General features: G+C 42.1%; 1 protein-coding gene across 3 annotated transcripts; it reads left to right on the top strand.

Annotated features, from left to right (window-relative positions):
• Positions 1-1291: 1291 nt before the first annotated feature.
• LOC124034518 (annexin A1-like) lies at positions 1292-26432 on the top strand. Of its 3 annotated transcripts, none has more exons than XM_046347825.1 (13): positions 1292-1370; positions 18144-18203; positions 19098-19188; positions 19642-19736; positions 19926-20039; positions 21190-21280; positions 21370-21449; positions 21541-21597; positions 21736-21829; positions 24582-24677; positions 25067-25125; positions 25439-25561; positions 26017-26432. In XM_046347825.1, exons 2-13 carry the CDS (start codon positions 18156-18158, stop codon positions 26074-26076), a joined length of 1008 nt encoding a protein of 335 aa, XP_046203781.1. In that variant the 5' UTR covers positions 1292-1370; positions 18144-18155; the 3' UTR covers positions 26077-26432. The 3 variants fall into 3 exon arrangements, with proteins under 3 accessions (XP_046203781.1, XP_046203779.1, XP_046203780.1); XM_046347823.1 differs by lacking the exon at positions 1292-1370 and adding an exon at positions 17051-17144; XM_046347824.1 differs by lacking the exon at positions 1292-1370 and adding an exon at positions 17113-17213.
• Positions 26433-27269: the final 837 nt, after the last annotated feature.

Genomic DNA, 27269 nt, shown 5'->3' with positions numbered 1-27269 from the left:
AGAGAGAGAAAGAAAGAAAGAGAGAATTAGAGAGAGCATACTTAAATTCACACAGGACACCGGATAGGACAGGAGAAGTACTCCAGATATAACAAACTGACCCTAGCCCTCCGACACAAACTACTGCAACATAAATACTGGAGGCTGAGACAGGAGGGGTCAGGAGACACTGTGGCCCCATCTGATGACACCCCTGGACAGGGCCAAACAGGAAGTATATAACCCCACCCACTTTGCCAAAGCACAGCCCCACACCACTAGAGGGACATCTTCAACCACCAACTTACCATCCTGAGACAAGGCCGAGTATAGCCCACAAAGATCTCAGCCACAGCACAACCCAAGGGGGGGCGCCAAACCCAGACAGGAAGATCACATCAGTGACTCAACCCACTCAAGTGACGCACCCCTCCTAGGGACGGTATGAAAGAGCCCTAGTAAGCCAGTGACTCAGCCACTGTAATAGGGTTAGAGGCAGAGACAGCAAGGGCGATACACCTTGGTCTGGTCATTTCCACGATGACGACGGTCATGACAATGGGACTAGCACAGAGAAAGTGTAAAAAAATGTATTACTTAAATAAAAATGAATCTTTATGTTGGCAAATGTATTGCTAGCTTGACGTTTCTTAACATTACAGGATGCAATATGCAAAAAACACCAGATCTCTCATTTTCAGAGAACAAAGGATTATTCTGCCATTATGTCAGAAGGTCTGTTGCTGACTAGTTCTTCTGGAACATTTCAACATAGTCATGAACATAAAATATTTCCAATAAACTTTAAACCAAAATGCATCTCATTTATTTTAATACAAATCTACCCCACCTGTAAGCTCGAACTGTAACAACTTGTCAACTGTTTTCTTTTTTTACATAGAGCTCAGTCTTTTGTTGCTGTTTGTTTGACTTAGTATTGAACAAGGGCACTGCGTTCATCCACCTCTGGCCTGCTCGCCTCCCTACCACTGAGGAAGTACAGCTCCCGCTCAGCCCAGTCAAAACTGTTCGCTGCCCTGGCCCCCCAATGGTGGAACAAACTCCCTCACGACGCCAGGACAGCGGAGTCAATCACCACCTTCCGGAGACACCTGAAACCCCACCTCTTTAAGGAATACCTAGGATAGGATAAGTAATCCCTCTCACCCCCCCCCCCCCTAAGTTTTAGATGCACTATTGTTAAGTGACTGTCCCACTGGATGTCATAAGGTGAATGCACCAATTTGTAAGTCGCTCTGGATAAGAGTGTCTGCTAAATGACTTAAATGTAAATGTATTGGCACTGTGGTACGAAGCAGTTGTCCCATCAGCAGTTGTGCCGGGCTGAAGCCATTCTGAAGTGGAGTTGACCAATAGGCCATCAAAGCAAGGTAAGGGTCTGCTGTTTTCTTGAGGTTCTTCACTGTCTGAATGATGTGTTCCTCCTATCCTTTGCTTTGAGGGAACTTTGGACTGCTAGTGACATGACAAAATCCATACTCTGCAGCGAAGTCCGAAATAGGTCTTCCAGAGAACTGAGGACCATTGTCCGTAAACCAGGACCTTAGGTACCCCAATGTGAGTGACACACTAATTCATTCGCTGCACACTTCTCTTGGATGTGCACAGCTTTTGCCACAGTTTAGACACTTTCACTACTTTTTGTCATTAGCTTGAGCATTTCCATGGCTAGCTTTTTCAAGCTGAAATTTCTGTTTCCAATGATACAGCCTGCCTTTCTGCATAACTCTATCCACCGAGCATGCCTCTTTTTGGTATTACGGTGTCACCTCGCAGGCAATTTTGCAACTTTAGTTTTCCACGCCATCTCAATGGCTCTTTCTACCGTGAGATATTTATCTATCCATTCTAACAGATGCATATCTGCTAACCCAACGACTAGCCTGTCTATAATTAGCTCACCGTGCAAAAGTCCATTGTTGCATTGCTCTGCTAGGGCATAAAAGGCTGTGACAAAATAATCCACTGTTTCCCCGTCTCCACAAGTTAAAGCAGGGTCTCTCATAGATCATGTTCTTTGATTCTCCCTCATCCTGGACATATTTTGGGCCGGATCTGGTCCATCTCGAATCCGAATCGAATCTGGTATTATCTTTCCAAAAATAACTGGGCCTTGTCGGTGTCGGATGGGAATTTCACGTATCCAATCATTTCGGGATCTGAGAAGACCTCTTCTCTGAGCTGTCATTCAATGCTCCATCTCCCTGTCTTTGTGAAGTCACTATCACTATCCATTAATAATGGCGGCAGCGCTGAATATTTTACAGCGTTGTTCGGGCAGAAAATTGTCCCTTCACAGCGACACTAGTCTGACAAACTTTTATTTCAATCCAACTCTGACTGAGTCTTGTGTTATCGGAGGAAGTTTTACATTTTACCGTCTAGACGACTAAAACTACAGATCAACTGGTTTGTGTGGGGGGGGGGGGGTAAATGTGGGTGTGTGGTGGTGTTTGCCACTGTAGAGGGTAATAAGTGTTATTGTTAGCATAAACATACCCCACCGCATTCTTCGCCTTTGTGTGTCAAATGGCATTTTGTGACTGGTTGTCTTGGCTCTCTGAGGCGGGTGTTTGTGATGCGGACTGTCAGTATGGTGTTCCAGATCTCCCTCCTGAACATGCTGGAACTTTCTCCACTCATGAAAGGTGAGAGATGACCAGGCTGCACTCTGACCACAACTTGACTAGGCAGCATTGTCATCAGTTCACACACACTCTAACCATGGACATACACCATTGACTCTAACCAGGCTGTCCTTTTCCACTGATCTAGACCTGTACGCATCTCTAGTCCCCCACAAGCCACATCTGTTTGTCTATCCGTAGCTCGATATCTTTCTTTCACCTTGCACAAAGTGGGAGCAGGAGGCAGGTGAATGTGTGACTCTGATGAATGAAGGCAGGCATCTCCATGTGACCTCACTGACTCACACAGGTAGTCAAGACTATTATGAACAAACCCACTGGGCTCACAGATCCATCCGCTTTGCTACACATGATGGACTTTACTGGATACCCATCGTATGCATCTACAACGGCCACACTCTAACCCCCTGACCCCATAGCGAAAAAAATAACACGTTGTGTCTTATGTTACCCTTCCACATTCAGGCCTATACATAAATAAATATATGTGTAACCCATCCACATTCAGGCCTATACATAAATAAATAAATAAATAAATAAATATATGTGTAACCCATCCACATTCAGGCCTATACATAAATAAATAAATAAATAAATATATGTGTAACCCATCCACATTCAGGCCTATACATAAATAAATAAATAAATAACTATATGTGTAACCCATCCACATTCAGGCCTATACATAAATAAATAAATATATGTGTAACCCATCCACATTCAGGCCTATAAATAAATAAATAAATAAATAAATAAATATACGTGTAACCCATCCACATTCAGGCCTTTACATGAATAAATAAATATATGTGTAACCCATCCACATTCAGGCCTATACATAAATAAATAAATATATGTGTAACCCATCCACATTCAGGCCTATAAATAAATAAATAAATAAAATATATGTGTAACCCATCCACATTCAGGCCTTTACATGAATAAATAAATTATGTGTAACCCATCCACATTCAGGCCTATACATAAATAAATAAATATATGTGTAACCAATCCACATTCAGGCCTATACAAAAAACGTTTTGTCACGTGTAACCCATCCACATTTAGGCCTATACATAAATAAATAAATAAATATATGTGTAACCCGTCCACATTTAGGCCTATACATAAATAAATAAATATATGTGTAACCCATCCACATTCAGGCCTATACATAAATAAATAAATGAATAAATAAATAAATAAATATATGTGTAACCCGTCCACATTTAGGCCTATACATAAATAAATATATGTGTAACCCATCCACATTCAGGCCTATACATAAATAAATAAATATATGTGTAACCCATCCAAATTTAGGCCTATACATAAATAAGTATATGTGTAACCCATCCACATTTAGGCCTATACATAAATAAGTATATGTGTAACCCATCCACATTCAGGCCTATACATAAATAAATAAATAAATATATGTGTAACCCATCCACATTTAGGCCTATACATAAATAAATAAATATATGTGTAACCCATCCACATTTAGGCCTATACATAAATAAGTATATGTGTAACCCGTCCACATTTAGGCCTATACATAAATAAATAAATATATGTGTAACCCATCCACATTCAGGCCTATACATAAATAAATAAATATATGTGTAACCCATCCACATTTAAGCCTATACATAAATACATAAATATATGTGTAACCCATCCACATTTAGGCCTATACATAAATAAATAAATATATGTGTAACCCATCCACATTTAGGCCTATACATAAATAAATAAATAAATGTGTAACCCATCCACATTTGCCTATACATAAATAAATAAATATATGTGTAACCCATCCACATTCAGGCCTACACATAAATAAATAAATAAATATGTGTAACCCATCCATATTCAGGCCTATAAATAAATAAATAAATATATGTGTAACCCATCCACATTCAGGCCTTTACATGAATAAATAAATATATGTGTAACCCATCCACATTCAGGCCTATACATAAATAAATAAATATATGTGTAACCCATCCACATTTAGGCCAATACATAAATAAATAAATATATGTGTAACCCATCCACATTCAGGCCTATACATAAATAAATAAATAAATATATGTGTAACCCATCCACATTCAGGCCTATAAATAAATAAATAAATAAATAAATAAATAAATAAATATATGTGTAACCCATCCACATTCAGGCCTTTACATGAATAAATAAATATATGTGTAACCAATCCACATTTAGGCCTATACATGAATAAATAAATATATGCGTAACCCATCCACATTTAGGCCTATACATAAATAAATAAATATATGTGTAACCCATCCACATTTAGGCCTATACATGAATAAATAAATATATGCGTAACCCATCCACATTTAGGCCTATACAAAAAACATTTAATCACGTGTAACCCATCCACATTTAGGCCTATACAAAAAACATTTTATCACGTGTAACCCATCCACATTTAGGCCTATACAAAAAACATTTCATCACGTGTAACCCATCCACATTTAGGCCTATACAAAAAACATTTCATCACGTGTAACCCCATCCACATTTAGTTATTTGTTGGTTATTGAACCTTTATTTATCCAGGTCAGTCTCATTGAGATATAAATCTATTTTTCAATAGAGACCTGGTACATAAGGTCTACACGTACAATACACACATTGGTGGTGGAAGAGGTGAGTTTACAGCGCTCTGAGCATTTAGAAAGGCGCTATATAAATGCAATCAATGATTTATTCTTTATTTTATAATACACCCAATCCATTTGGTGTGCTGAATTAGCCCATAAGCCATGCATGCACCTCAGCAGTCATGGAAAAAGTACTAAATTGTCATACTCGCGTAAAAGTAAAGATACCTTCATAGAAAATGACTCAAGTAGAAGTGAAAGTGACCCAGTAAAATAATATTTGAGTCTAAAAGTATTTGGTTTTAAATATACTTAAATATCAAAGGTAAATGGAATTGCTCAAATGTTCTCAAGTATCAAAAGTATAAATAAAATTATGAATAATTTCAAATTATTATATTAAGCAAACCAGACGGCACAATGTTCTTGTTTTTAAAAAATTGATGAATAGCCAGGGGCACACTCCAACACTCAGACATAATTTACAAAGAATTTGTTTAGCGAGTCTACCAGATCAGAGGCAGTAGGGGTGACCAGGGATGTTCTCTTGTGTGAATTTGACCATTTTCCTGTCAGAATGTAAAGAGTACTTTTGAGTGTCACGGAGAATGTATGGCATAAAAAGTACATTATATTTATTTAGGAATAAAGTAAAAGTTGCCAAAAAAATAAATAGTAAAGTTTAGACACCCCCCAAAAACGACTTAATTAAGTAGTAACAAATATGTTTTACTTAAGCACTTTACACCACTGCACCTCAGCCAGGCAGACGTGGAATTAAATACTTATTGTTGTCAAAAAAAGGATGGAAAGTGCTGCTAGGATAGACTAGGAGATCTACAAATCTCAGACCACCCCCACTTCTCTCTCTGCTCTCTCTCACAAACATCCAATTTTAATCTATTCCAAGTCATCTTGGCTTCTGGACCCATTTCAAGGCTGTGTTGAAACAATGGCTGGTAAATGTTCCAAGACCAGCTCAGTTAATCCCTACCATTGTGACAATGAGTCATCATAATGCTGCATCAAATGTACATGGTCTTTGGAAAACACAATGTAAGTAATTTAATTTATGTTCCCCTAATTGCACCAAATACATCTGTTTATCCTACAGCTACTGTAAGCAGTAATCGTGAGCCTATAAACCAGAGTTACACTGTCAGCACTGAGGCGGTGTCCCATAGTAGGAAGACCACTTAGTGCAGGGTGATATGCATAATCAGCTCCAATGTAGATAACATGAGTAAGTCTACCTCTGAAATAATGTCTTGCAACATTGGGCTGTTGTGTTGATACAGCAGCAAGGCTCTTTTTCCGCCCCTCAGGTGTGGCCGTGTTGAGTTTGAGCACTTCCTGGGCGGCCTCATCACCACACCCACAGCTGCGATGCACTCTACACAGAGAGCAGAGTCACCCTCTACATTAATTAAATTTAGCAATTACAGTTAAGAGCTTTACTCAAGGGCACATCAATAGATTTTCACCTTGTTAACTCAGGGATTCAAACCAGCAACCTTTCAGTGACTGGCCCAATGCGCTTAACCACTAAGCTACCTGCTGTCCTCTACACACCTGTCAACATAGAACATAATTTCCCATGGCCAAGTAAAGTCCTTTGTCTGAGAAACACACATCTGCATCATCTGCATTAAAGACGTCTTCATTTTCCCCCCAGTAATTTTAAATAATCACATATTTGACCCACCGCCTCAATTTGGTCTTTTGTAGCAACATTTTTTAAATAAAAGTAGAGACTCAGGGCTACAAAATTATATATTGTGCAGTTGAGGAAGAATTGGAAAGTAATTCTGCTTTGAAAGTTGATAAACTTGTAAACCAACTTTTGAGAAAATGGCCCTTGAATATTTTGGTACACCTACAGGACAGCTCTTTGTCTACACCTATTCATCATTGTTCACACCCTCTTAAGCTCCACCCATCTCTTTAAGGATTCACATGAGGCAATGTGGTAAACAGAGTGAGTAAGGTAGTTAACATCCAAAGATTTCAAGACTAAAAGTGGTGAAAGTAGTAGCCTACAATAAGGAAAAACGCCAGATAAAAATACACTTTATCTAGTCCTTGGCATATATCCTAATCTGACTTTGAAAGTGTCCAGATAAAAATATTGTATAAATATTAGATTATGCTTACTCAGACACTTGTCTAAATGAATGGGTCATGTGAAATAAATGCTATAACCACCCCCAGCCACATCTAGCTAAATTGATGGGTCACTATTGTCTAGACATGTACACATGTTCATGAAATACAATAGATGGCCATAATCACCCCAAGACACACCTGGCTAACTTGATGGGTCATGTAATCATTATATTTTTTATCTAGCTAGCTAAACAATTAACCATAATCTCAACCCATTATCTACAGGACAAATGGATTGTTATAGCCAGCCACTATGCATTATGCTGGAGTATAAATCTGCAAATAGCTAAAGCTAAGCAACTAGGTCAATGTTAGCTAGCTTGCTCACATTGGGCTATAACTAGCAATAAATGTATTGACTAAATGACTAACTGACTAAATTAGGAACATAATATCTGAAAATGTAGCTAGACCTTTACCCATATACATGCATGAATGCTTCCATTTGGTTTGTAGCTAGCTACACATTGTTTGGCCCGTTGTTGTGTCAAGTCACTCCGGTTCACACTGGCAATGTGCATAAAGTAGTCATCACATAAATTCTGGGCAACAATGTTGTTGAGAGCATTAGCAACACATTTGCAGATCTCCATGTCTAACGTTATATATACAGTGCCTTACGAAAGTATTCGGCCCCCTTGAACTTTGCGACCTTTTGCCACATTTCAGGCTTCAAACATATAGATATAAAACTGTATTTTTTTGTGAAGAATCAACAACAAGTGGGACACAATCATGAAGGGGAACAACATTTATTGGATATTTCAAACTTTTTTAACAAATCAGAAACTGAAAAATTGGGCGTGCAAAATTATTCAGCCCCTTTACTTTCAGTGCAGCAAACTCTCTCCAGAAGTTCAGTGAGGATCTCTGAATGATCCAATGTTGACCTAAATGACTAATGATGATAAATACAATCCACCTGTGTGTAATCAAGTCTCCGTATAAATGCACCTGTACTGTGATAGTCTCATGCACCTTGGTCTGGTCATTTCCACGACAACGGTGATCGTGACAAGAAGCTCTTATCCAGAGCGACTTTCAGTAGTGAGTGCATACATTTTAATTTGTGCTGGTCCCCCATGGAAACGAACCCACAACTCTAAATTGCAAGTGCCATGCTCTACCAACTGGGACCTTTTTTATATATATATATATTTTTTTACATCAAATCAAATTGTATTTGTCACATGTGCCAAATGCAAAAGGTGTAGACCTTACAGTGAAATGCTTACTTACAAGCCCTTAAGCCCTTAACTAACAATGCAGTTTTAAAATAATACCTAGAAAAAATAAGAATTAAAAGGAACAAATATTTAAAGAGCAGCAGTAAAATAGCAATAGCGAGGTTATGTACAGGGGGTACCGGTACAGAGTCAATGTGCGGGGGCACCGGTTAGTTTAGGTAATTGAAGTAATATGTACATGTAGGTAGAGTTACTAAAGTGTGACCATGCATAGATAACAACACAGAGTAGCAGCAGCAGTGTGGGGGGGGGTGCAGTGCAAATAGTCAATAGCCATTTAATTAGATGTTCAGGAGTCTTATGGCTTGTGGGTAGAAGGTATTTAGAAGCCTCTTGGACCTAGACTTGGCACTCCGGGAGCAAAGAGAACAGTCTATGACTAGGGTGGCTGGGGTCTTTGACAATTTTTAGGGCAATTCCTCTGACACAACCTGGTATAGGGGTTCTGGATGGAAGGAAGCTTGGCCCTGGTGATGTACAGGGCCGTACACACTACCCTCTGTAGTGCCTTGCGGTCGGAGGCCGAGCATACCAGGAAGTGACGCAACCCATCAGGATGCTCTCGATGGTGCAGCTGTCGAACCTTTTGAGGATCTGAGGACCCATGCCAAATCTTTTCAGTCTCCTGAGGGGGAATAGGTTTTGTTGTGTCTTCTTCACGACTGTCTTGGTGTGATTGGACCATGTTAGTTTTTGGTCATGTGGACAACATGGAAGTTGAAACTCTCAACCTGCTCCACTACAGCCCTGTCGATGAGAAAAGGGGCGTGCTCGGTCCTCCTTTCCTGTAGTCCACAATCATCTCCTTTGTCTTCATCACGTAGAGGGAGAGGTTGTTGTCCCTGCAGCACACGGTCAGGTCTCTGACCTCCTCCCTATAGGCTGTCTCATCGTTGTCGGTGATCATGCCTACCACTATTGTGTCATAGGTAAACGTAATGATGGTGTTGGAGTCGTGCCTGGCTGTGCAGTCATGAGTGAACAGGGAGTACAGGAGGGGATTGAGCACACAGTCCCAGGGTCCTTAGCTTACTGATGAGCTTTGAGGGCACTATGGTGTTGCACGCTGAGCTGTAGTCAATGAATAGCATTCTCACATAGGTGTTCCTTTTGTCCAGGTGGAAAAGGGCAGTGAGGAGTCAAATAGAGATTGCATCATCTGTGGATCTGTTGGGGCGGCATGCATAATGGAGTGGGTCTAGGGTTTCTGGGATAATGGTGTTGATGTGAGCCATGACCAGCCTCTCTGTAGCACTTCATGGCTACAGACGTGAGTACTATGGGTTGGTAGTTATTTGGGCAGGTTACCTTAGTGTTCTGGGGCACAGGGACTATGGTGGTCTGCTTGAAACATGTTGGTATTACAGACTCTGACAGGGAGAGGTTGAAAATGTCAGTGAAGACACTTCCCAGTTGGTCAGCGCATGCTCGGAGTACATGTCCTGGTAATCTGTCTGGCCCTGCGGCCTTGTGAATGTTGACTTGTTTAAAAGTCTTACATCGGCTGCGGAGAGTGTTGTCACAGTCATCTGGGACAGCTGATGCCCTCATGCATGTTTAAGTATTACTTGCCTCGAAGTGAGCATAGAAGTTATTTAGCTCGTCTGATAGGTTCGTGTCACTGGGCAGCTCTCTGCTGTGCTTCCCTTTGTAGTCTAATAGTTTGCAAGCCCTGTCACATCCGACGAGCGTCGGAGCCGGTGTAGTACTTCACCACATTCCTAAAGAAACATTTAAACTTTTTATTCCTTACATTTTCCCTGACACCCAAAGTGCTTGTTACATTTTGAATGCTTAGCACGACAGGAAAATGGTCCAATTCACACACTTATCAAGAAAACGTCCCGGGTCATCTCTACTGCCTCTGATCTGACGGACTCACTAAACACAAATGCTTAGTTTGTAAATGATGTGTCACACACTGATCTGTTTCACCTGTCTTGTGATTGTCTCCACCACCCGTCGAGGTGTCGCCCATCTTTCTCATTATCCCCTGTGTATTTATACCTGTGTTCTCTGTTTGTCTGTTGCCAGTTCATTTTGTTTCGTCCAGTGTTTTCCCCTCTGCTCCTGTCTCTCGATTGTTCCTGTTTTCTAGATTTCCCGGTATTGACTATTCTGCCGGCCCTGAGCCTGCCTGCCTGCCGTCCTGTACCTTTGCCCCACCTTTCTGGATTACTGACCTTTGCTTGCCCTGACCCTGAGCCTGCCTGCCGTCCAGTACCTTTTCCCCACCTATCTGGATTACTGACCTCTGCCTGCCCTTGAACTGCCTTTTGCCTGCCCCCGTTTGACAAATAAACGGTTGTTACTTCGACGTTGTCTGCATCTGGGTCTTACCTGAAACGTGATAATACGAACTGGCCATGACTGACCTAGCAGACTCGGACCAGCTGAGCAACGCCATCTCCTCCCAAGGAACCACCATTGGTAGGCACAAATTTCTTTGTGACCTTATGGAAGGGGTCCACACCTTGGCCAAATGCCATGACCGGGTGTTGGACCTCATTCTGGAGCAATTCCGCGGGTTGGCTTGGAGGCAGCCTGCTACGACGGTAACCTCACAGCTCCACAGTAACTCGGCTGTTAGCCGCACCACCTCACCGGTCACTCCACCTTCCGGGGAGCCCCGCTTACCTCCCCTGGAACGCTTCAATGAAGAGCCTGGCACCTGTTGGGTGTTTCTATCTCAGTGTGCCCTCATCTTTGAGCTTCAGCCCTCTTCCTTCCCCTTGGCCTGTTCTAAGATAGCGTGCCTTATCACGCTGATGTCCGGGAGGGTGCTCGCCTGGGCTACAGCTGTATGGGAGCGACAGCCGGCCATATGTCAGTCTGGCGTAGTTTGTGGGAGAGGTCAAGAAGATGTTTGATTCCCCATTCTCCAGGAGAGTGGCTGCCCGGAAGCTAGGTCTCCCGCAGTGTGGCGGACTATGCATTGGGTTTCTGCACGTTGGCAGCTGAGAGTGCCTGGAACCAGGAAGCGCTGTTCGACATGTTCCTACACTGAGTCTCGGAGGAGGTCAAGGACGAGCTTGCCACCTGGGAATTACCGATGAATCTCGATTCCCTCATCGCCTTGACCATCAGGATTGATGGGCGACTACGGGAATGACGCTCGCCCGTCCAAAGATTCTCCTCGCCATCTCGGAAGTCCCAGACGGCTCTGTTGCCGAGAGAACCCGAGGCTACCCGAGGTTCCCAGAAAGTCGCCGAAGACAGCCAAGTCTCCGCTTCTCGAGCTTATGTAACTAGGCAGAGCTGGGTTGTCTCTAGCGGAATTACCATACAGGTTCAACACTAAGAGTTGCCTGTATTGCAGGACTCGTGGTCATTTTGTGTCCTCTTGTCCATTAGAAGACCAGGCTCACCGGTAGGAGCGAGTACTCTGTTGGGCCATATGGAGAACTTTTCTGCTTCCCTTACTTACACTCTGTTTCATGCCATTCTGCTGTAGGGAAACAAGTCAAAATCTCTTCGGGTCCTCATCAACTCTAGGGCCAATGAGAGCTTTTTGGACTCTACCCTGGCTTCCGAGCTGGTTATCCCCACTCAGCCCCTCTCCATTCCCATGGATGTTAGAGCGCTGGACGGGCGCTCTATAGGCCGGGTCACCCACAATACTACTCCCATCAACCTACATGTGTCAGGGAACCAAAGCAAGGCTATACAGTCTCCTCAGATTCCTGTGGTATTGGGATTCTCATGGCTCCAGTGACACAATCACCTCATTAACTGGTCTACTGGTGCCATCATGGGCTGGAGCCCGTTCTGCCACGCCCATTGCCTAAAGTCAGCACAACCTGCCCCACAATGTCTTCCTGGGGGCTCGGAAGTTGCCCCGGACCTCTCCGCCATTTTCTGCCCGGGCCACTTCACTTCTGCCTCACTGACCATATGACTGCGGGATTTACCTTCTCCCTAGCACTATTTAGACTCGGGGATGACTGTACACTCTGTCGGGACCAGAGACCAAAACAATGGAGACCAACATTGGGGATTCTTTAGCTGCAGGATTCATTTGTCCTTCTTCCTCTCCCGCCGGGGCAGGGTCCTTCTTTGTGGAGAAGAAGGACAAGACCCTACGCCTGTGCATTGACTACCGGGGTTTCAATGACATAACGGTGAAGAACAGCTACCCGCTACCCCTCATCTCCTCGGGCTTCGAGTCACTTCTGGGGGCCACCGTGTTTTCCAAGCTGGATCTACGGAACACCTACCACTGCACCAGGGACAAGTGGAAGACTTCCTTCAACACGGCCAGCGGTCACTACGAGTGTCTGATCAAGCCATTTGGCCTTACTAACGCCCCTACTGTGTTCTAGGCTCTGGTTAATGATGTTCTCCGTGACCGGTTTGTCTTTGTCTACCTCGATGACATCCTCGTCTTCTCCCGCTCCACCCAAGAACATGTGCTTCACGTCCGACAGGTTCTCCAATGCTTCCTGGAGAACCAGCTGTTTGTAAAAGCAGAGAAGTGCTTGTTCCATTGCTCCACCATCCATTTTCTGGGTTACGTCATCGCTGCAGGGAGTGTACAAATGGATCCTGGGAAGGTGAAAGCGGTGGTGGATTGGCCCCAGCCTACTTCCAGGGTGCAGCTGCAATTTGTCCTCGGGTTTGCCAACTTCTATCGCCGCTTTATCCGAGGTTACAGCACCGTGACTTCCCCCTGTCAACACTCAACTCCCCCAAGTTCAGTTCACGTGGTCTCCAGATGCTGACTGGGCATTCTGGGACCTCAAACAATGCTTCACCACAGCTCGCATCTTGGTTCATCCTGACCCATCCCCTCAGTTTGTGGTGAAGGCCGTTGCTTCGGATGTCGGAATGGGTGCTGTCCTGTTCCAGCGTTCTGCCCTGGACCTCAAGCTACAGCCCCGTGCCTTCTTCTCCCAACGCCTTAACGCCACAGAGAAGAACTATGATGTGGGAAATCGTAAGCTTCTCACGGAGGAAGATGGCATTAGAGGAATGGAGGCACTGGCTGGAGGGGGCGGAACATCCGTTCATCGTGTGGACCGACCACAAGAACCTGAAGTATCTCCGCACCGCCAAGCGCCTCAATTTTGCACGCCCAATTTTTCAGTTTTTGATTTGTTAAAAAAGTTTGAAATATCCAATAAATGTCATTCCACTTCATGATTGTGTCCCACTTGTTGTTGATTCTTCACAAAAAAAATACAGTTTTATATCTTTATGTTTGAAGTCTGAAATGTGGCAAAAGGTCGCAAAGTTCAAGGGGGCCGAATACTTTCGCAAGGCACTGTATATCTATCCTACCATGCCTTTCTAAGGTCTTCGAAAGCCAAGTCAACAAACAGATTACCGACCATTTCGAATCTCACCATACCTTCTCTGCTATGCAATCTGGTTTCAGAGCTGGTCATGGGTGCACCTCAGCCACGCTCAAGGTCCTAAACGATATCTTAACCGCCATCGATAAGAAACATTACTGTGCAGCCGTATTCATTGATCTGGCCAAGGCTTTCGACTCTCTCAATCACCACATCCTCATCGGCAGACTCGACAGCCTTGATTTCTCAAGTGATTGCCTCGCCTGGTTCACCAACTACTTCTCCGATAGAGTTCAGTGTGTCAAATCGGAGGGTCTGCTGTCCAGACCTCTGGCAGTCTCTATGGGGGTGCCACAGGGTTCAATTCTTGGACCGACTCTCTTCTCTGTATACATTAATGAGGTCGCTCTTGCTGCTGGTGAGTCTCTGATCCACCTCTACGCAGACGACACCATTCTGTATACTTCTGGACCTTCTTTGGACACTGTGTTAACAACCCTCCAGGCAAGCTTCAATGCCATACAACTCTCCTTCCGTGGCCTCCAATTGCTCTTAAATACAAGTAAAACTAAATGCATGCTCTTCAACCGATCGCTACCTGCACCTACCCGCCTGTCCAACATCACTACTCTGGACGGCTCTGACTTAGAATACGTGGACAACTACAAATACTTAGGTGTCTGGTTAGACTGTAAACTCTCCTTCGAGACCCATATCAAACATCTCCAATCCAAAGTTAAATCTAGAATTGGCTTCCTATTTCGCAACAAAGCATCCTTCACTCATGCTGCCAAACATACCCTTCTAAAACTGACCATCCTACCAATCCTCGACTTTGGCGATGTCATTTACAAAATAGCCTCCAATACCCTACTCAACAAATTGGATGCAGTCTATCACAGTGCAATCCGTTTTGTCACCAAAGCCCCATATACTACCCACCATTCATTGCGACCTGTACGCTCTCGTTGGCTGGCCCTCGCTTCATACTCGTCGCCAAACCCACTGGCTCCATGTCATCTACAACACCCTGTTAGGTAAAGTCCCCCCTTATCTCAGCTCGCTGGTCACCATAGCATCTCCCACCTGTAGCACACGCTCCAGCAGGTATATCTCTCTAGTCACCCCCAAAAACAATTCTTTCTTTCGCCGCCTCTCCTTCCAGTTCTCTGCTGCCAATGACTGGAACGAACTACAAAAATCTCTGAAACTGGAAACACTTATCTCCCTCACTAGTTTTAAGCACCAACTGTTAGAGCATCTTACAGATTACTGCACCTGTACATAGCCCACCTATAATTTAGCCCAAACAACTACCTCTTTCACAACTGTATTTAATTTATTTATTTTGCTCCTTTGCACCCCATTATTTTGATTTCTACTTTGCACATTCTTCCATTGCAAAACTACCATTCCAGTGTTTTACTTGCTATATTGTATTTACTTTGCCACCATGGCCTTTTTTGCCTTTACCTCCCTTCTCACCTCATTTGCTCACATTGTATATAGACTTGTTTATACTGTATTATTGACTGTATGTTTGTTTTACTCCATGTGTAACTCTGTGTCGTTGTATCTGTCGAACTGCTTTGCTTTATCTTGGCCAGGTCGAAATTGTAAATGAGAACTTGTTCTCAACTTGCCTACCTGGTTAAATAAAGATGAAATTAAAAATACATTTAAAAAATAACACTCAAACGGCATATTCTGAATCGGTTTGATAGGTTATTAATAGCTTTTGTTTTCATGGAGTCCATTAAGCCATGACACAAGTAACCAAGTCATTTTGATGATGAAATAGGTAGACCAGGGATGGGCAAGTACAATTTTCCCCCAACCCTAGCAAACACAGCTGATTAAATGTATTGCTTTCTAAACAGAAGATCATGATTAGTTGATTATCGGAGGTGTGTAGGCTTGGGCTGGGATAAAAGTGAGACACCAATCAGACCCCCAAGGACTGGAGTTGCCCATCCCTGAGGTAGAAAGGGTTGTGTAGGTTACTTTCTAAATGTAGTCCGTTACAGTTACTAGCTACCTGTCCAAAATTTAAATCAGTGATGTAACTTTTTGATTACCCAAATGTAGTAATGCAATTGGATAACTTCCAGTGAAATTTTGGATTTGTTATCCCTTAAGAGGCATTAGAAGAAGACAAAAAGGATCCATCAAATGCATTTGGTGTGTCATCTGACTTGAGATCAGACTCGCTCAGGTGGAACAAATTTAAACATGCACCTTTTTTCAAAGCTGAATTGAAAACATAATTTTTTTCTGAATTTAAAAGTAACTCAAGTAATTCAGTAATCATTTAGTTTTTCAAAAGTATCTGTAAGAGTAGCTTTGGAGAGGTTGTAGTGTATTCTTTCTGAGTAACTTGTCCAAAGATCCCCATTGGAATGTTCAAACAAGTTGGACTGGTAGCTTACAGTTAGTGTCAGGTCGCAGACGGTCTTGTGGCCTTGACAACCGCAAGAGGTAGCTAGTAAACCACACCCTTTACCACCAGCTGCAAAGGAGGATTATACATGAGATCAAAGTGATAGTTTTAACCATGTTTTGAAGCTCTACAGTGTTTGTTTACAATTACATTGTTTACAACCAATGTAGTAAAACTAGTTTATATTTTGGGCTCTCATGGGTAACGCAGCTCATTTATAGGTTATACCATTCAAGACTCAATGGCTAATTAATTAAAAAATCCAATAAGGAATCTAGCTAATCCCATTTAAGGGAACCCCTTTAGGCCTACCGGTAATTGCGCCACCCATATCGAGGCACAACTTCCATAGCTTAAGAACTCCCATTTTACTTCAATTTATAGTGTCTACATTAAATACTGATTTTGTTAACATCATCTCAATAGGGAACCTTACTAAACATTCCACATCTGTTTTCATTTCACCAAATTGTGTTAGATCTATCAGTTTTCTTCTACTGCTGGCTGCTATTCATTCACTGACAACTTTACTGGGTTGTATGCAAAGTTTTACACAGTCTCGCAACCAGCAATGCCTGTCCAATGATAGCGTCGAGTGTGGGCTGCACCACTTCTAGGTGGGGTTTTTCATGTATATAAATATATGAGTGCATCTTCCCAAGGCCCATGCAATCTGTCTGAGAAGTTTCACAGTCCCTACCTTTGTCTTGCTGGTAAGATATCCCTTTTTTCATTCAATAGACCTTCTCCAGGAAATTGAGCATCTCGACTTCCAATTCTAGGTAACAATCATTTGTTCAATTCTCTCCTTTTTAGGGACTTTGAAACCATGTTTAGATGGGAATCTAACTTCACACCTGTATGAATACATTCTAAATGCAGTGTAACGTTCCCCTAGGGAACTCACGTCGCTCATATCAGATAGCCAGTGTGGCTGAGGCGTAGTTGTGATATTTCAGAATTATGATTCATTATTTTCTATAACGGATCCATATACCTCAGATCCTGTTATGTCTTGAAAAGCACTGTGAACTGAGGAAAAGGTTCAAGTTTTGAGTGAGTTCTATCTACGTGATTTCAGTTAGGCGTGGTCACCACCAGCTTTTTTGCCAACATTGTGAAATAGATTTGTGCACATTCATAAATAAACATTTCTATTCATTTGTTCTAGGAATATAATGGAATGATGATTAGCAAATATAAGCGGCAGCCTATCATAGGCAGAGACATTGTTTACTTTCGTGTTGGGGATGAGTCCATGAAATACAGTTTGACAAAATATATGCATGGTCTGGTACTGTAGAATTCTGGCATCAAAGAATTAGCTTTTCAACTATAATTATTTTATAAATTCAATAGACTTTGATGTCAATATAGAGGATATTATTAATACTGTACTGTGGTTATTGGGGTGGCAGGGTAGCCTAGTGGTTAGAGCGTTGGACTAGTAACCAGAAGGTAACCAGAAGGTAACCAGAAGGTAACCAGAAGGTAACCAGAAGGTAACCAGAAGGTAACCAGAAGGTAACCAGAAGGTAACCAGAAGGTTGCAAGTTCAAATCCCCGAGCTGACAAGGTACAAATCTGTTGTTCTACCCCTGAACAGGCAGTTAACCCGCTGTTATTGAAAATAAGAATTTGTTCTTAACTGACTTGCGTAGTAAAATAAAGGTAAAATAAAAATGACTGAATCCCCCTGTTTCTCTCTGCAGACCTGTGCCACCATGTCCTTCTTGCAGCAGACTGTCTATCTGGGCATGGCAGATGACTCGGTACGGTTCTGTTCCACTTACTTGGGGGAAAGCCTCAATTTTTTTTATTTCTTGTGGAATGTGGAACACCTTACCAGGCTGTGTTTGTACACTTGTAGCCAGTGATGTACAGTACTTTTGTAAAAAATAAAAATAAAAAAAAAAAACGTTAAAGTACTCTAAGTATTTATGTAGGTTTTTGGGGTTTCTTACTTTATAGATTTTTGGCAACTTTTACTTTTGCTCCACTACATTCCTAAAGAAAATAATGTATTTTTTACTCCATACATTTTCCCTAGCAACCAAAAATGCTTGTTACATTTTGAATGCTTAGCAGGACAGAAAAATTGTCAAATTTGTGTACTTATCAAGAGAACATCCCTGGTCATCGCTACTGCCTCTGATCTGGTCGACTTACTAAACATAAATGTTTTAAAAAACAAGAAAGCCATGCAGTCTGGTTTTCTTAATATAAGGAATATTAAATTATTTAAACTTTTTATTTTACTTTTGATTCTTAATTATATTTTAGCAATTACATTTACTTGTGATACTTAAGTATATTTAAAAACCAAAAACTTTTAGACATTTACTCAAGTAGTATTTTACTGGATGACCTTAACTTTTACTTGAGTCATTTTGACAATTGGGTACTTTTTGTAGCTGGATAAAGATTAGGGGAGGGCGGAGGACAGAGGAAGAGTGAGAGAAAAATAGACAGATGTTAAGGATAGCAACAGAGAGGGTCAAAGAGAGTCTGAGAAACAAACTGCATAATTCCTTCTCTATTCCCACTCTATCCCTATTCCTTGTATGGGATGTTTCTCCCTTTGCTTCTGAACTATCCTCTACATTTTGTGAAGGTATCCATTGATTCACTGCATGGCAGCTAAGTGAAATTGTTCTCTGTCTCAGACCCAACTCAATCAGGGCACTGTGACTCCCTACCCACATTTCAGTGCCGATGGGGATGCAGGCATCTTGGATAAGGCCATCAAGGCCAAAGGTGAGGTTGTCTCACACACACACACACACACACACACACACACACACACACACACACACACACACACACACACACACACACACACACACACACACACACACACACACACACACACACACACACACACACACACACACACACACACACACACACACACACACAAATAATGTTTGAATGTGTTTCATAGCAGAGAAGCTTAGGTGAATAGAACTCACTCCGTGTGTAACATGAGGCAGCATAGAAGGATATTCGGAGAGAATGTGACCGTGTGTACATTTCCAGGTCCGTGTTTTCATTGTCTCTTGCTGGGGAGTAGTCAGAGCTGCCTAATCGTAAGCCCGGGGCCACACAGACACTTAACGTTCATAAAGAAATTGATAAGGGCTCATGGATTAGAGTATGCAACAACGTTTCTTATTGAACAAGTCCTTCCATCTCGTCTCTGTGACGTAGGTGTAGATGAGAACACCATCATTGATGTGCTGGTGAAGAGGAGCAACGCCCAGAGACAGCAGATCAAAGCTAGCTACCAAAAGGCTAGTGGCAAGGTAAGACGGGACACCCACTAGGTGCGTTTGGTTTAGAATGTGCGGATGGCAGCACATGGGTGGAATTCGCACTTTAGGACTAATGGAACAATGCAAAACGTGCATAATCCAGAAACCCTGTGCACCTGGAAAGCTTAAACACACACTTGTGTATGACTGTGGAAGTGTGTATCAACCCTCTATCTGCAGCCTCTGGAGACTGCCCTGAAGTCGGCCCTAAATGGAGAGCTGGAGGATGTGGTTCTGGTACTACTCAAAACGCCAGCCCAATATGATGCCCAACAGCTCAAACTGGCCATGAAGGTACACACTCACTCAGTCACTCACTACTACTAAGAATATACAATACTACTTAGAATACAAACAAATGTGTATCTTTCCCTCCGTTCGAGTGGCCTAGAGACGGTAACAGATATAATACAAATAATTATAGAGTAATGATTACCTTCTAAAGAGGACGCTGGGATGACATCATCCTGTATTCTTGTTCTGCTGTTTAGTCAGACCCACCCACTTCCTGACACCCTACCCATAGTGACTCATTCTGCTTTATTATAGTGTTGTGTAATAACGGTGGGACTTTTAAAATGTGTGGGACTTTCTGTCTTCTTTATACAATGGGTGGAGCTGTTTTAATATGTGAGGAGACAGTAAGAAAAGTGGTGATGAGTACCTACTATACTTTTGGTTTAACGATACACAAGTCTGTGCATGTGCAGTGTGTGGGAGCCCAGCTAGCACATTTGGTTCCTTGGAAGTTGTGGGAACGTACGTTTTTGGTTTCCCATTGGTTCTGGGAACGAAGCCATAAGTTCCCTGACAGGTAAAATGGTTGCAGGGAGGTTCTGTGAATGTTGTTTTAAACGTTCTGAGAACGGAAGTGAAAATGTGTCTTGTTCTGGGAACGTATATTTTTAGGTTGCAGGGAAGTTCTGGGAATGTTTAGAACTCCAACCACTGACGGGACACATGGAAATTCATTTGCCTAAGTATTAATAATGCAAACACATTTATTTTTTATTTTGGCACAGTCAGTGAGGTTTGAACCTTTGACCTTTTGATCTCTATCAATGGAATTATAATTTTAGTGAAGTTTCTTAAAATGTGCTGAGAATGTTTCAATGCCAAACAACTATCCAGCACCATTCCCAGAAAGTTATGGGAAGGTTGTAAGCAGAATAACCATGGGACAACCACAGTCTCACCAATCTCTAAGAAACATACAGTGTTCACAACGTTATGTGCTAGCTGGGAGGTGTCTGGCATAGTGGTAGACCTGTTGGTGCCATGCTTCAGTCTGTTCTGTTCCATTTAGGTTATAATGAACATGGCCCAGCTCTTTATGTGTTTCTGTCATCCAATCATCCAATCCAATCCTTTTGTCTCAGCTTTATGACTGATGTGACCCTTTTGTCCTTGTTGACCCTTTGACCCTCTCACCTATTTCTCTCAGGGATTGGGCACAGATGAGGATACTTTGATTGAGATTCTGGCCTCCAGGACCAATAAAGAGATCAAAGAGATAAAGAAAGCCTATCAGGAAGGTGTGTAATATGTGAATATGTATATGTAGACGTCCTGTACATGATATGATAGTTACAACAAGACAATAATCATGGCTTTTTCTTGCTAGAATACAAAAACGAGCTGCAGAATGACATCAAGTCTGACACAGGCGGAGACTTCAGAAATGCTCTGCTCTCGCTCTGCAAGGTGTGTGTTTATTTATAGTTTCTTTAACCTCAGATGAATAGTATGGCACAATCAACCTCACTGCCCCCACTCTCTCCCTCACATACTGTAGGCTACTAGGAATGAGGACTTCATCGTGAACCAGGAACTTGCTGAAAGTGATGCCAAGGTATGGAGGAGAGCTAGAGTGTGTATTTGTGTGTGTCCGAATTTTTTAAGAAATCAACGTTTGACATTGGCACCAAGAGTCAATGTGTAATTTAATCCCTGTGTGTGTAATGCCTATGCCTACTCTATCAATCCATAGGCCCTGTATGAGGCTGGAGAGAAGAAGAAGGGAACGGACTGCTCTGTCTTCATAGACATTCTGACCACCAGAAGTGCTCCTCAGCTCCGCCAAGGTGAATATGTGACAGCACAGCTCTATGTGAGCTAAATAAAAGTACAGACTCAGAGCTTCTGGTATATCATACACTGTAGTTTGACGAAACATGGAAAATTATGCTGCTAAACTTGTAAAACCACTTAGGAGACAAGTAGTAGAAATGCCCTTGCTAGAGTGCTCCTCTTTGTTTAAGCCCATTCAAAATCGTTCACACCCTTTTAAGCCTTAGCCACACCTATTTAAGTATTCATATTGTAAACGCTGGTAAGTCAGCATGGCATTGTCTTCCAGAAACTAGTCTCGCTACTTAAACTTTCCCCCACTGAACTTTGTTGATAAATAGCACCTGCTCAATTGAGGGCAGAAATGTTGTTGAGAGTTGTAGCAACACTTTTGCAGTTGTCCATAGCTTTCCAAAAATCTGCAGTAGCAAAGATGATCTATATACTGACCAGTATATTAATGTGGATGCTACTGTGATTATAGATAATCATTAATTAATTGTGAACAATGATGAGTGAGAAAGTTAAAGGGATAAATATCATACCCCCCAAAAATGCTAACCTCCCATTATTGGTAATGGTGAGAGCAGGGCCGGCAAACGTGTGGCGAGCAGTCATTTTCCACAGGACTTTTCAATTAGATGAGGCAGTGCTCTACCACTTTTGATTTTGTTAAAAAAAATGTTTTAATGCAAATGTGTTTTAAGTCAAGGACAAAATGTTTATTTGATTGACTTGCCTTGTCTGATAATTTGTCAACTCACACAATTAGTAGCCTATGTCCTTCTCATCAGAGTACTCCAGGTTATCGTGTGGGCTCACACCGTAGAACAGGATTTCCCACACTCAGTCCTGGGGCCCCCCTGGTGCATGTTTTGGTCTTTTCCCTAACACTACACAGCTGATTCAAATAACCAACTCATCATCAAGATTTGATTATATTAATAAGCTGGGATAAAAAAAAAAATGTCCACCCAAGGGAGGTCCCGGGACCGAGTTTGGGAAACCCTGCTGTAGAGCAATAGGATAAAGTGGCTTGCGCTCTGCTCACCCTGACCAAAAATTACACTTCCAGTGTAGCAGTTTTTTTTAAACGACTGCTTTTGCACAAAGACCCCATCACCTCCTCCCTGCCGACACACTTGACCCTCTCCAATTCGTCTACCGCCCTGACAGATCCACAGACAATGCAATCGCCATTGCACTGCACACTGCACACTGCACACTGCACACTGCCCTCAAACACAGAAACAAAAGAAATGCATATCTGAGGCTGCTGTTCATCAGTTACAGCTGGGCCTTCAATACAATAGTGCACTCTAAGTTCATCACAAAGCTCAAAACCCTGAGACTGAACTCCTTATTCAACTGGTTCCTGGACTTCCTGACAGGCCGCCACCGGGTGGTGAAGATAGACAACATTACCTCCACCCCACTAATCCGCAACACGAGGGGCCCCTCAAGGGTTCGTCCTCAGTCCCCACCTGTACTCCATGTATACCCACGACTGCGTGGCCTCATACCGTTCCAACTCCATCACCAAGTTCGCAGACGGCATGGCAGTAGCAGGCCTGATTACCAACAACGACGAGACAGCCTAGGACGTAGGCACCCTGACGGTATGGTGCCAGGTAAACATCCTCTCCCCCAACATCAGCAAAACAAAGTAACTGATTGCAGTATACACATCTCCAATGAGCTGAAATGGTCATATCCACACGGACATCGAGGTGAAAAAGGCACAGCAGCGACTCTTCAATCTCAGGAGGCAGAATATATTAGGCATTTGCCAGAGGGCCCTTACAGTCTCTTACAGGAGCACCATCGGGAGCATACAGTCAGGCTGCATCATGGCCGGGTACGGCAATTCCACCGCCACTGACTGCAAGGTTCTACAGAGGGTGGTACGTTCATCCGAACGTACAATTGAGTGCTTATTGACTGCCATCCAGGAGACCTACAACACCAGGTGTTGCAGGAAGGCCAAGAAGATCAAGGACCTCAGACAAGCAAGCCACAGCCTGTTCTCCCTGCTTCCATTACTCAGACGCAGGCAGTATAGGAGTATTATGACAAAAACTGTCGGACCGACCAATAGCTTCTACCCCCAGACCATCAGGCTGCTGAATAGTCACTAGGCAGCTACCTGCTCCCCCCCTGCCCCTTTGCAGCTCCCCTATGAATATTCTACCCCACCCCCCCAACGAACATTTACGTACGCTCAAGAATTTCACTGTACACTACGATTACATCTGTGACCCTGTGCATGTGACTAATAAACTCATCTAATCTATTCATTGTAAAATCATCTTTAGGGGTGTCCATTATTTGGGACCCATACCTTTTTGATTATTTAACTTGAGCAATAGAAAAAATATAAGCACCCACCAAATTATTATCATTATTTAATTACACACACACACACACACACACACACACACACACACACACACACACACACACACACACACACACACACACACACACACACACACACACACACACACACACACACACACACACACACACACACACACACACACACACACACACACACACACACATTTCTCAACAACTGTTAATTACATTGTAGCCCTATCTATAGGATTCTTTATATTTGTCATCACTTAGACACTGATGAATACTACTACAATCTAGATGTGCGTGTGTTTTCCCTTTTTCGTACACTGCACGTGCAACCACAAATGATTTGATACTGTTTGAACATTTAAAGTACATCTCTCTCTCTCTCTCTCTCTCTCTCAGCGTTTGAGAAGTACTTCAAGTACAGTAAGGTGGATGTGACAAAGGCTATCGACCTGGAACTGAAGGGAGACATTGAAAACTGTCTGACTGCCGTAGGTGAGATGTCACTGCCAGGACCAAGCCTATAATGTTCCAATGTATTTTATATAATCTGTGCATCACCCTCAATCCATGTCTTCTGCTGTATCACACTCTTCACTGGGCATCAGTCCTATAACATTACACTATATCCTTCATTTTCCTCATGCAGAAAAGGCCACGCTGTGAGCAAATTAACATTTTATCTCTCAAGACTAAAATAATAATAACTTTTTAAATAGATGGGATGGCACATTATCCAAGGCAAATTCACTATACCACAACTCCTGCAATGCACTGGTCACCTCATGGCCATTCCGATACCCTTGCGAAGCTTTGGGGAATGCTGCCTCTTGTCTATGCTGCTCTATGATGTCATCTGACTGGTTTTGATATCTGTCTTTCAGTGAAATGTGCTGGAAGCAAGCCTGCTTTCTTTGCTGAGAGACTCAACTTGGCCATGAAGGTCTGTTAACTGTTTAACATACTTACAGTATGTTTTATGTGCCAGATAAGAGTTTGCCCTGGGTCGTGTTCATTAGGGTATGCAACAGAAAAAAGAAAAAAAATGAAAATAAGTGTTGCTTATCGGACAAATCCAAGGACCTGTTACAGTCCATTTTCTACCTAAAGAAAACGACCCTGTTTTAAGATTTGACAATCTACAGAAGAACATGCAAATACTGTACAAGAAAGCACAAACAGATCTAGGTTCAATCTAAGGAATTTGCACCATCTGGTTATAAATCTTCAGTTTGTGTGCCTGTGCCATACCCCAGGGTAAAGGAACCAGGACCAAGAATCTGACCCATGTCATGGTGAGCCGTTCTGAAGTGGACATGGCCCGGATCAAACAGGAGTACAAGAAGATGTTTGGGAAAACCCTCTACCAGGACATTCTGGTGAGCAAACATCTCAAAGTAGAAATAAAAAAAATAAATAAACAAGGAACTGTTTCCCCGACCCAGATTAAGCATAGTACTAAACTAAAAAGCTATTTTCAACAGATCCTCCATTGAGAATGAGTTTAAATCCAGGACTAGGCTTAATCGGGGTCCAGAGTTTTAAGGACATGCATCAGATTGTACGAAGTATTCAGATTTCTGGGTCCAATCTGAGATAGGACAGAAGACTGACCATGTGTGAAATGGGAAAATATGGCATCTGAAAAATAATTGTCAAAATAAAATGTTTATATTTTGTAGAGTAACTCTTATTTTATTTGTACATATTTTATTCAACCTTTATTTAACTACACCGGGCAAACCCAGACGATGCTGGGCCAATTGTGCGCCGCCCTATGGGACTCTCAATCCCGGCCAGTTGTGATACAACCTCTTGTCTCTTACACCCTTAGAATGACACCAATGGCGACTATGAGAAGATCCTACTGGCCTTGTGTGGAAGTGACAGCTAACTTTCTCTCCTCTCTCACCTAGCAAGAATGGCATTCACACCATTTTAGAAAACTGTACATGATGAAACATTCCCCTCCAATGCCTCAATGTACACTTCCCAAAATGCAAAATATAATGGTTCATGACAACTATCTGAAATGGCAGTCCTGATGTATTTTCGCTAAATGCCAACAGCAATAAGCAGTTAGCATGTTAAGCAGCGTTGCATAATTTAGCCTAGCTTCAGCAGACATGGTGATCTATTCCATAGTGCAATATATCACACACTTAACCATTTGTGTGCCAAGAATATACAGTGGCATTGTACCCTGGTTGAATAACTGGTCCTTTGTGAAAATAAAGCTTTTTATGTGGATCCAAATTGTCTGAATTTGACTGTGTATATATTTTTCATTCTAAAAAAACTTATGTTTATTATTAGTATAATTTTTTGCAATTTAGCCTGTAGCCTGTCTATGAAAGTTATAATTTGATAATCACCCACCGAGAATGTACAACCTCAGACCATGTCATAAGTTACATTTACAACACTGTAAAACACAGACATTGTGTAATACAAATTAGATTAATCTCACTCTAGAATTTAGATGTAATTATTTGTATTAGGTCTGTAATATTCATATGTGTAAGCATACTGAATTGTAAACAGATGCATTTTACCGCCATATCATACTGTGCTATGATTGGTTAAGACCACCCAAATGGTTAGATCATGGTCAGTTTGATCCTGGTTTGCGAGACGTGAACATGCCAGTTATAGCTAGCTAATACAGAGCTACGTTAAGAAATATCTTGTAGTCCTTCATTTTATTATTTTGTACAACGTGTGCAAAACAAGACAGGGTCTACAGTAGCAAGACGTAATTTGGAAGGATGGTCACGTAAGACTACAATTACATGTAGGCCATTCTTGAAGACAGAGTAGAATACACGTTTTGAACAAACAACTGACTTCTTAATCTTACTAACATAAGCCTAATTCAAATTCCAACATAAAACTATGGAACCATCTCAGAGGCAAAAAATGTACGAACATTTGTGTTTGTTCGGACCTGGGTGGTCTAATCAATAACACATTGCTAACCATGTAAGTAAAATACATTCAAACTTGTGAATTTCAAAACAGTAGGCCTACATTCTCACGGTCATGGAGGAATTCCGTGTCATGAACCACAGATATAGTAGGCTACTA

This window comes from Oncorhynchus gorbuscha, linkage group LG04 (assembly GCF_021184085.1).
Source record: "Oncorhynchus gorbuscha isolate QuinsamMale2020 ecotype Even-year linkage group LG04, OgorEven_v1.0, whole genome shotgun sequence".
In the NCBI taxonomy this organism is placed as follows: domain Eukaryota; kingdom Metazoa; phylum Chordata; class Actinopteri; order Salmoniformes; family Salmonidae; genus Oncorhynchus; species Oncorhynchus gorbuscha.
This window is presented reverse-complemented; position numbering and strand designations above follow the sequence as displayed.

Excerpts from the sequence above, each read along its gene's own strand:
- LOC124034518 (XM_046347825.1), top strand. The coding sequence starts at position 18,156 with ATGTCCTTCTTGCAGCAGACTGTCTATCTGGGCATGGCAGATGACTCG. Across the intron at positions 19,189-19,641 it reads TAAGGCCATCAAGGCCAAAG|GTGTAGATGAGAACACCATC; the intron begins GTGAGGTTGTCT and ends TCTGTGACGTAG. Across the intron at positions 25,562-26,016 it reads CCCTCTACCAGGACATTCTG|AATGACACCAATGGCGACTA; the intron begins GTGAGCAAACAT and ends TTACACCCTTAG.